Source organism: Humulus lupulus, chromosome X (assembly GCF_963169125.1).
Source record: "Humulus lupulus chromosome X, drHumLupu1.1, whole genome shotgun sequence".
NCBI classification, from domain to species: domain Eukaryota; kingdom Viridiplantae; phylum Streptophyta; class Magnoliopsida; order Rosales; family Cannabaceae; genus Humulus; species Humulus lupulus.
Window position 1 is genome coordinate 167,449,810 of NC_084802.1, and position 11,085 is coordinate 167,460,894.

An 11,085-nucleotide genomic window follows, 5' to 3' on the forward strand; every position below is an offset into this window, starting at 1 on the left:
CAGGGTCTTGTCTGGTCGACTTCTTCCTACTCGGAGGAGCATCTGTGGAGGCGTAGATATCAAAGGCGTCGTCAGATGGCATGAATACAAAACAAAAATAAACGAGCAGGAATGTTAAAGATAGTTTGGCACAATAAAGGAATAAAGTAAAGAGAAATTCTACGTAGTATACCCGAACTATTATTACTAGTCGTTACATTATCTAAAGAACTACTCCTACACTCACTATCTACCTTGAAGAAGTCCTAGCTAAAACTACAGGTCGTAAATTTAAAGTTGCCATCCCTATCGAATAAATGATAAGGGATAGGCTGATTATTTAGGAGTAAGAAATCTATACTGTTCTCGTCTGAAGATTTGAGTATAGGGTCGGTGTATTCAGGTAGTTTTTGTTTTCCCCTCCCATGTTGGGTAGGGGTATTAGCCGCTCGAGTGCTAGGCATTGGTTCTCGGATGGTCACTCTCATTGGTCGCTGCCTATGGGGTTGTGACACATCTTGCTACTGCTCGGGGATGTCTTTTCCTTCAGTGCCCTCTCCAGTGGCACTCCCCACAGTGGATTCCCTCACTTTCTGGTGAGGTTATAAAATGCCGACCAGCCTTAAATTACTCTCTGTGACCAGCTCCTTGACGTTTTTTTTCTTCTATATTTCTCATGCTGGCCAAGGTTGCGGCTCTTATCTCCATTTTTGGAGTGGGATCTGATTGGTACCATGGACCTAGATGCAACATAAAACAACTAAGGACAAGGAAAGACGGAAAAATGAGTAGATAAATGTCGTCCAAAGATTGAAAGTTTACCTCCTTGTGTGAAAGCCAGGTTGTCAGCAACCAAGTCGATTGTAAGGAAGTAATCTTGAAAGCACCTTCCTACATTGGACTTATGGTTAATATCACTCAAGAATATGCGAGCAAATTCCTAGTGGAAAAATTGGAAGAACCTCGTATTATTCTAATTGGGGTTGGATTTGAGATCAAATAAGTAGTTGATCTCATGCGGAGTAGGCACATGTCATCTTTTGTGGTTGTATAAGATATAGAGTGTTGAAAGTACTCTATATCTGTTGGGTGTTATTTGGAAAGGGGTGACCTCAAAATAATTGGCCACCCTTAGGAAAAAGGCATGCAAGGGCAAGACTGCCTCTGCTTCAATATGATACCTCGACCAGGCGCTTTAGGCACCTCTGAGTACGTTTGTCCTCCAGTCGGGTGTTGGTTTGTACAAGGTAATCCCAAAAATCCCATACTTCTTGGGGTATTTTTCCACCATCCTGGTCGATATGACACTAGGAGGGGCAATGTACCAGTCTAGCTCTGCTCGAGGGCCAGTACGGGGACGAACTTTGGGCTAAATGTCTGGTGGAGAAACGTTTAAAGGTTGAGTGTCACTTGAAGGACCCTCGGTGTTGGAAGGTGAATATGTGGTTTTCTTTTTCCTGCGAGGAATGTATTTTACATGACCTATGTTTGATTGGTTCTGTGGCGGATTATATGGAGGACTGGTCGTAGGGTTTGGGTGTGAAGACGAAGTCTCAGGAAAAGCCAAAGAAGGTTGTTCCTGCTCCTCGAACAACAAAGCGAGAAGATCGTCGTCTATTGGTCTCTCACCTCCCCAGGGATCATGCATGAATATCTGAGATGAGGAAAGGGTGAAATGAGAATCTATGACCTATATATAAAAGAAAGAGAAAAGAAAGGATAACGTTGCTCGTGTATAAAAGTTAAGTTTTTATATGACCAGCAACATCTTGATAAAAACACAATAAACATGCGAGAAGGTTGGAAAAACAGATTAAAAAGTGAATGTGAAAAGTTTTCAACTCCGAAAAACAGGCGGGAAAAACCTAGTTTTTCCGAAATACTCAAAATCAAAATTTCACTTCGATTTTGGGCCCAAAATCAGTGAACCTATACCCCACGTTTTCTTTTAAGCATTGTATAGTATTTTAGATTGCCTAAAATCCCTATTCTAACATACTTATTCTATGTATGTTAGCCTAAACCCGGTTACCCAAGAAATTTCTCAAGAGTAGTAGAAACCGAATTACGGAAACTCGTGAATCAAGACCAGAATATACGAAAATTTCTACAAAAATAAGAGGAGGGATTTGAAAACTTACTTTGAGAATGGATTGTAGGAGAAATCACGAAAGTTTGGCTTGGATTTTCTTGAAGACATCTCGAATTACACTAAATTCTCTGGGTTTTCTTGAAGGATTTTATGAGTTTTTGATGAGAGAGAAGGTTCGAGTAAAGAAAAGGGGATTATATTTATAATGCTCGGGGCAGTAATAAAAGGTAATGATGGGAGTAGGGTTTTAATGTGTGGGGAATCACAATAACCGTCAAAACATTTATGGTACTTTGTAAAAGTCATAATTACTTGCTTTTTTTGAAAAAGTACATACAGATGTGACAAGTCAGATGGATTGATGGTCGAGTAAGTTTATTAAATGCTGATCGCATTCAAATAAACTTGGGGGGAAAATGTTTACCCTGAAAAATACTTACTTGCTGACGTGGAAAATTCAGTGAGCACGTGGGTTGCACGTGACTATTTAATGATTACATTCAGGTTGACCAGCGACCAGAGTATAAGTTGCTCGATGGATTCAAGAAAGATTATGAATAGTATGGCAGAAGAGGTGCTGGCATATGTGACCAGGTCCGGTCGTAGTAACGACACCCAAGTTCAATACAATTATAAGGCAAATATTTTAAATATATTTGACCCTATTTATGTGTAAAGATTACGATTTCTGTTATTATTCAAAGATGCTTGTAACAAAATTAGACATGGCCCATCAGCCCATATGTGCATCCTTGAGCCTATAAATAGGAATCATGGGACTCATTTAAGGATATACGCAATAATTTGTATTCAGAGAGAACTAGGGATTTTTATACACGACTTTTGTAATCTTTTTTGGGAGCTTGTGAAACTCAATGAATTCTAGTTTGTTGATCGGAAGTTTCATAATAGATCAATTAAAACACTAAGTGGAAGTAGGTTATTACCAACATCTGGGGCCGAACCACTATAAATCCTTGGGTTGTTTAGTTCTTACATTTAGCTTATAAATCCTTATCATTTTAGTGACTCTATGTCATTGGTTAAATCATCAGTCAACAGTTAGTAACATATTAAAGTAAGGAATGTTTAATGAATGGTTACTAGTACTGTTTACTAAGCATATAGGATGAAAGTGATCTAGATTCAGATTGGTGATGTGGATAGACATCTTAGTAAATGTGTTGTATATAATAGAGATTATATATGACATGACCGATGAGAATTAGTTATCTTCATAACCTTACCATTTGACATAAAGATTTAGTTCTTATGTCCCTGACATCGAACCAAACTTCTTCGACTGCTTCAGTAATTCTTTCTGTCAAACCATTATCGTCTTCCATAATGTCCCTGACACCGAACCTATCTGTAACCGAGTCCTGAAGCATACCCAATCCTTCCTTATATACCCATCTGAATCCCTACTGGTCAGCTTAGTTCCCACTCAGTCCAACTAATATTCTCCAAGTGATATCCCTTACAATCCGTGGTTATCTCTTAACAATTTAACTCTCACTACGATCCCCTTTATTACTTGTATCCCAGTTCCTCTTCCAGAAGTTTCTAATTCCTCCTCAACAAATTCTAATATCTTCAGCCCCTTGCACAGTACCCTTAAGGCATATTCTCTATATCCGAATCTTTCTTGAGACATTCTTAATACCGAACTCTTCCAGCTCGTTATATAACCACCAACGTGAACTATTCAGTCAACTGATCATCTCCGTGGAGCTAGCCTTGGGCTTCGAATGCAACAATGTATTCCAGTCTTCCATTCACTACAAGAATTTTAGCCTAATATAACACCTAAAAATGACAATTTTTAAAAAACGCTATGGTTAAATAGAAAAATTAGGCGCGCTCGGTACAGTAAAATTTTACAGCCCGCCACTAGCTTTTCCATCTCCCCCTCTAATATTCTATTAGCCCTAAAGTATCTCTCTCTCTCTCTCTTGTATCTTCTTCATCACAAATCAACCCCAACCGTGTTCCCCTCTGTCTCTTTTTCTCTCCCTCTAAAAATAGCCACACACACTCCAATCTCTTGCCTTCTCTCAATCTCTCGTTCATCCCACTCACAGTGACTATTTCTTTCGCTCTCTCTGGTTTGGAACCATCGTTCACCGACCTCTCTCTCTCATTCTCTTTCAGATGTGGGTGCTAAGGATCAATGATGAAGGGTCCCAAGAAAGGGCTTTGGGACGATGATGAAAAGACGCAATAAGGGGCGAAGCAGATGCTCCCCAAAGTGCTTTGACCCTTTCTTCTCCCTAGTGCGAACCAGAGGCCTTTCCTCCATGGGCGATGGGCAACCGAGTCTGTCCATTATGTGAAGTAAGGTAACTTTAACCCATTTTTAAATTTATGATATATGAAGTATGATTTATATGTAAACTAAGGTAACTGAGCCTGTCAATTTTGATTTTTTTTTGGTGTTGATTTATGGATTTAAAAGTTTAACGGCGCCATTCACAAGGGTATGCCCCACAAGTTCTACCATGGCCGAACTCGGCGTGTCTGGAACATCACCAAGCGCGCTATTGGCGTGGAGGTTAACAAGCAGGTTGGGAACCGCATCATTAAGAAGAGGATTCATGTTCGTGTGGAGCATGTCCAGCCCTCTAGATGCACTGAGGAGTTCAGAAACAGAAAGTTAAGGAACGATAAGCTCAAGGCCGAGGCCAAGTTGAAGGGTGAGGCCATCAGCACCAAGAGGCAGTCAGAGGGTCCCAAGCCAGGTTTCATGGTCGAAGGAGCTCAGTTGGAAACTGTCACCCCCATTCCTTATGATGTTGTCAACGATCTCAAGGGTGGTTATTAGATCTTTTTATGTATTATTTTTTCTTCTCAATGTTCTGTTCTGTTCTGTTCTTGTCTGGTTTTGATTTTGTTTTCAAGAATACCAATGGAAATGTTTCCTTAATTAGTTCAAGTACTCGAAGTCGTTGCTAGTTTTCATATTTTGAATACTATTCTAAGTACAATTTTGTTTTAAAAAATTTCTGTGCTATTTTTGTTGTGTACAGAAATATTCCAAGAGTCCAAGATTTTCGGTTTATGAAAGACAAAAAGAAAGAGGCATTCTCATGACACTAGGTCTTCAAGGCAGCTCACCTCACTAGTCATGGCATCAATTCGGAAGGACACCTCAAAGCTTCACAAAAGCCAGATGGCAGCAAGCAGTAGGCACAACACCTCAGTATCTCACGGCATCAGGTCTTCATTTATTAAGATTTGTTTTGAATAAATTTCTGAAGTCAACTCTATATTCGCTCAGGTATATACATGTAATACTGTTTCTGAGATATACTTTTATGAGTTACATCTGTCTATAGAGTTGAGCGAATATAGATATACTGTAATACTGAGCTTAAACCTCCTCCTTGAGCTTCATTGTCTATAGATATACTGTAATACTGGACTCTTGATCAAAATTAGACAAAAAGACAACTATTAGTGATCTTAATGAAAGGCATGGTAAGTTATTTTTTTTTTTAAGGAATCCTTTTCTTATTTTTAATCACATTTAGATAATTTTTATCTCAGTTTTTGTGTAAGAAAAACACTGAGAGACTGATGAGATTTGATTGAAACTATCAAGTAGAAGAAAATTAATTTTCTACTTATTAACTATCATCTAGCTCAAAGATGTTGGCTTTGCATAGCATCAGAATGATTTGTTGCCACCGTAGTTGATTTTAAGACTAGTTTGGATGTTTCCCAACTATTTTATGAGTTTCATTTGACTAAGATTTTTACTTTGGAATTCAGATTGCATATTTGTAGTATGTGCTAATGATTTTTGTTTTTGTGTGTTTATGAGTGAAGCAAGAAAACTGTTTGATGAAAGTTCTAAGTTAGATGTTATATTTTAGAGTTCTATAATTATGGGTTTTCTAAACATGGAGAAGTTGATAAAGCTATTAGGTTGTTTGATTGGATGCCATCAAGAAATCCCATTTCTTAAATTACTTGATTGGTGGGTATTTTAGCTAGGATGCCATCAAGAAATCCACCACCTATTTGGTAAAGGATCTAAATTGTATTTTGGATTAGTTTTCTCTGTGATAATACAAACTTTTTAAATTTACTTGAAATTAGTAGTAGTAGTAGTAAACTGCTATAATTTTTCTTGCTAGCTAGTTACATCATAGAAAAGCAAATCCCAAATCATGTAAAACATATTAAAATTTGGGTCTAGTTTGATTTTCTGTTTCTTTATACATTTCAAGGCCACGAGATTATTTTATTGCAAGAAGTTCTATAAAATCAAAAAATTAAATATATTTCTTTCTAGTTTTGTGTTCCCTTCCCCACCTGCAACTTTCTCATTTTGACAAATTGGTTTTTTCTACTTTGTTTGGTGAGTTATATCTCTGTTTGAAGTGAGGGGCTACTTTGTTTGGTGAGTTGTATCTCTGTTTGAAGTTCTATAATCAAACCTAATTTGCTTCCTCTATGTTTAATGTACAGATTTTGAAGCATGATTGGCCTGCAAGATGGCGAAGCTTTATTCCTGATCTTGTTTCAGCTGCTAAAACTAGTGAAACAATTTGTGAGAATTGCATGGCTATATTGAAGGTTTCTCTCTCTCTCTTAAACTATTGAGAATTAGTTGGCACTAATTACTTGAATATGTTTTCTTCAGCTTCTAAGTGAAGAGGTGTTTGATTTCTCAAGAGGAGAGATGACTCAAAGTAAGATAAAGGAGCTTAAACAATCATTGAACAGGTAGATAATTTATGTTTTTTTTATTTTTATTTCATTTTGGGATGCATTTCATGTTTTATATTATAATGTTTCATGAGTGCTCTTTTTTTTTTCCTTCTGTAGACTTATCATTTACTTATAATTATATATATATTAAGGACAGTTCTTTTAGATATCCTTTGATGAGAAGTCATTACGCACTTTTTAAGTTATTTTTATTCACTATTATACACATATTTTGATACAATGTCTTCTGGGTGAACTGCCACCACAAAGTCAAGTGATCTGATCACTTATCTTGGACTACTAATAGTCACGTACTGCCAGTTCATAGTCATCATATATTTGGGTTTTATTTTCTAAATTGCATGTCACATGTTACCGTAATGATATGTTTATGCATTTTTCCAATCTCTCACACATAATGTGATTGGTTGTTGCAGTGAATTTCAACTCATTCATGAGCTATGCTTAAATGTACTATCAGCCTCTCAAAGAGCTGAGCTTATACATGCAACACTCTCCACATTGCACGCATTTCTCTCATGGATTCCCCTGGGATATATATTGGAGTCTCCATTGGTATGTGCTTTGCTTGATAGATGGTTGTTGTATTGCCTTTGAATTTAATACTTAATAACTTCCTTAAAAGAGTAAGTACATTTGAGAAAAATTCTGATTGTGTTTGTTTATGTAACAGCTTGAAACGCTGCTGAATTTTTTCCCCATGCCATCGTATCGGAATCTCACTCTTCAGTGTTTGACAGAGGTGTGTTTGTATGCTGATTTAGTTAAGAGTTGCTTCAAAACTGTGCCTGGTTCTCATAATTCACTGCACTGGTGTTTAGGTTGCAGCACTTAATTTTGGAGATTTCTACAATGCCCAATACGTTAAGATGTACACCATATTCATGAAACTGTTGCAGGTAGGTCCGAAATGAAATGCTTATTGTAGTACTATCTTTGGTTGGCTTACTCATCACATCATTGTCCAGTTTTTTCTTTTATTTAATTGTATGTCTTGTTCCTGTGTTGCTATTAATATTTTTTTTCTTCCTTTTGGTCAGACCATGATTCCTCTTAATACAAACATTCCTGAGGCTTATGCAATTGGTTCCAGCGAAGAGCAGGTAAAGTTGTTTTTGGCGCTTCAAAATTTAATGAAGACCATTTTTTATGTGTTCGCTCAATAATTGTTTATTTCTGGCAATGCCTTTTTTTTTTAACTTACCTATTCTGCAGGCTTTTATTCAGAATTTGGCTTTGTTTTTCACTTCATTTTATAAGGCAAGTTTTTTTCTTTTTTCCCTTTATACTTTCTTGATCTTAGTATTTACCACGTTTTGTTATATTTATATCTCAATGGCCATCCTCTTATGGCTGTAAGTTATGGTTCATTTAGTTGTAGAACAGGCTTAATGTGTCAATAAGGCACTGCTTAAAGGATTTAATAAGATAATATGGAATCACATTGTTTCCTTGTCAAATATCAAAGATTTGAAGTTGCTGTTTAAATACATTGCAACATTCACTGCTTAAGGGATTTAATAAGATAATATACAATCACATTGTTTCCTTGTCAAATCTCAAAGAATTGAAGTTGTTGTTTAAATACATTGCAACATTTACATCGTTCTATCCTTGTGCAGTCTCACATTCGTGTGCTGGAAACTCCTGGAGAGAACATAGCTGCTTTGCTCATGGGTGTTGAATATCTTACCAAAATTTCATATGTGGATGACACAGAAGTTTTCAAGGTACCAATATTTTTGTAGTCTAGACTCGAACAATGTTCATTTCTTAATTTAAAAGTCCTATGCTAGGATCTCACTATGTTTCTAGCAACAACAGTCTATTGGTTTAAGGTCTATAGGGAGCAGCTAGTGAAGAATAACTCCAGCTTAGCTTATCATATTGTTTTTCATAGGTCTAATGAGTAGATAGGAAAAACACTAATATTTATGCTATAATTTCTTACTGTATTGTATATCCTCTATTTTCACTTTACTGTTTTTCCTGATTATATTGTATCATATATACTTGATTGATCTATACTTCTGCTTTTTCATTTTGATGGTTTCTAGAACTTATTGACTAATAACTCATAGCTTCAATTGTTTCAATTTTGTTTTTCTTTTCTATAATAAATTGTTTCTTAGACTTTGTGAGTCAGTTAGAGAGTGAGATGGCTGATGTGTTGTAAATCATTAAGTACTATCTTTGCTTAGACTTGTCCCTCCTTAGTGACTATCATTGGTCTATTTTGCCATTTCTGTCCTGTCTTCTCTGTGGAGCCTATTTTTTCTTATGTTTTCTTAGTTCTGTTTCTGCTCTGATGTTGTTCTATTTGTTGTCAACTTTATTCTCTCTTATGTTTTATAGGGGTGTTGTTATGGGAAGTTTATGGTCTGTTACTTGTCATTTTTTTGTAGTTTTCACCATGTTTCCTTGGTTTATGTTTCCCCTGGTTTTGTTTGTCTTGAAGTTGTCCCTCTGTCTCTATAGTTTCTAGTTTTTCCTAGTGATTTTGTTGTCTTTGTAGCTTTATAATGGTTTGTATAAATTATATATATAAAGGACTTCTTTTTAGGAATTTTGTTGCAGCAAGTAAAATTTAAGGCAGTCCAAAATATGTTGAATAAATTGCAGCATAGCTAGAGAGCTTGATTTGGAGGAATGGACTTCCAGGACTGAAACTGCTAATGTGCTGCATGAGCCACTATGTCTCTTTTCATCTCATCTCATCTCATCTTGCAAGTCATTTATAATTTAAGTAGTTTCTTTTTCTCTAGAGTTAATTATGAGAAATTCATAAACATTGTTTGGTAAATGAAAATTGTATTGTTCTGCTTTACTAACTCTGTTAGATCATTCCTTTTATTCTGTTAACTTTCAATTTTATACATATTTGTAAAATTTGGGCTCCTTAATCTATTTCTAAAATTTAAAATGTATTTGAATGAATTAGTTTAGTGATCTAAAATTTAAAATGTATTTGAATGAATTAGTTTAGTGATAGTGCTAGTGCTAGTTCTCTCAATATCCTATCTTTCCATATCAAGTTTGCCTCCGAGAGAAAAGACAAGATACTTAGTGTATCTAATGGGTCAATCAAATGTTTAATGCCTTTTTGCCATTAACAAAAAAGAATTCACACATGAAGCTATTTGAGTCACTACTCTATACAATCACTTTTCAATCTAAATGATTGAAGACAACATTTCTTTATTTCACTTTCCAATAAAAGCTTCAGAGAGTTTTATTGAGTTAACTCTAATCTAAGTATAAAATTAGTTTTATACTTCTTTAAGGGTCCTTAGCTAAGTCCTACAATGTTGGCCATTGTAACATATTCAACAAATTTCATACAAGCTAACCATGGACCTGACCACTGGACTTACTTCTCATTAGTTGAAATGATGGGAGAAAACTTATTTTAGTATCATGTAAAGAATTTCAACTTCAAATGTCTAGTCATGATGAATAATTAAGAACCTTCTCCATTCTTATTATTAGCCATAGAATCAGATTCACCCATATGAAACGCATACAACTCATATCTCAAGTAGCAGCTTTGACTAAGAAGTCTAACTCCAATTGAGTAATAATAAACATCTAAAATCTCTTCTGTGGCACTTCCAAGACATTTCTTATAGTCATATGGGGACAAGTCTCTAGTGCATTGTACTAAAGCGTATACAGTATTATCCATATGTTGGAGGTTATACTGAAACAGACTAAATCAGTATAATAGCTTTTTGATGCAAGGATAGTAGTTTTAGTTTCTTGTTCCCAGATGTTGTTTCTTAATATTTGAGTTGTTTAAAATATGGTTTGAGTTGCTCCTTTTTGGGCAAGTGTTTTTTCTCTTTAGTTTTTGTTTTAGTGTGTTTTTGTCTCATCCCATTACACTCACTTTAGTTCTTTTTTCTCTATCCTGGACTGGTTACATTTGTTGAGTTCATGCAAAAAAATTTCAAATTTCACACCTGCAACTATTCTTTGAAAAAGTTATTGTTTGTTAATCAAAATATCAAAAATGTATTGTTATGCTCAATATTTTTGTTTATGAATGTCCTAAAATTGTGCCTAAAATATAGCTTCCAATCCTGTTTCGATTTAGGCTTCTTGGCTCCCTCATTTCCCCGTCTTTTTTCAACAAAGATTAAGAAGATTACTCAATTTACTATTCTCCAATCTGAAACATTTTTACTCAACATACAGAACATATGTTCTGGGATGTTATTTATCTTGGTTCTTAGCCTGCATCTAAAGCTTTGTTCTGCTTTCTTATTGTTGTA

At 35.6% G+C, this 11,085-nt stretch overlaps 1 protein-coding gene and 1 long non-coding RNA gene across 2 annotated transcripts; both read left to right on the forward strand.

Annotated features, from left to right (window-relative positions):
- Positions 1–4,047: 4,047 nt before the first annotated feature.
- Positions 4,048–4,698, forward strand: LOC133803530 (uncharacterized). Its single transcript, XR_009878002.1, has 2 exons — positions 4,048–4,413; positions 4,530–4,698. It is a non-coding gene; the product is annotated as an uncharacterized LOC133803530 (long non-coding RNA).
- A 2,785-nt stretch (positions 4,699–7,483) lies between these two features.
- On the forward strand, positions 7,484–9,289 carry LOC133806436 (protein EXPORTIN 1B-like). Its single transcript, XM_062244537.1, has 5 exons — positions 7,484–7,553; positions 7,633–7,914; positions 8,027–8,071; positions 8,434–8,541; positions 9,167–9,289. Exons 2-5 carry the CDS (start codon positions 7,801–7,803, stop codon positions 9,287–9,289), a joined length of 390 nt encoding a protein of 129 aa, XP_062100521.1. The 5' UTR covers positions 7,484–7,553; positions 7,633–7,800.
- The last annotated feature ends 1,796 nt before the right edge of the window (positions 9,290–11,085 follow it).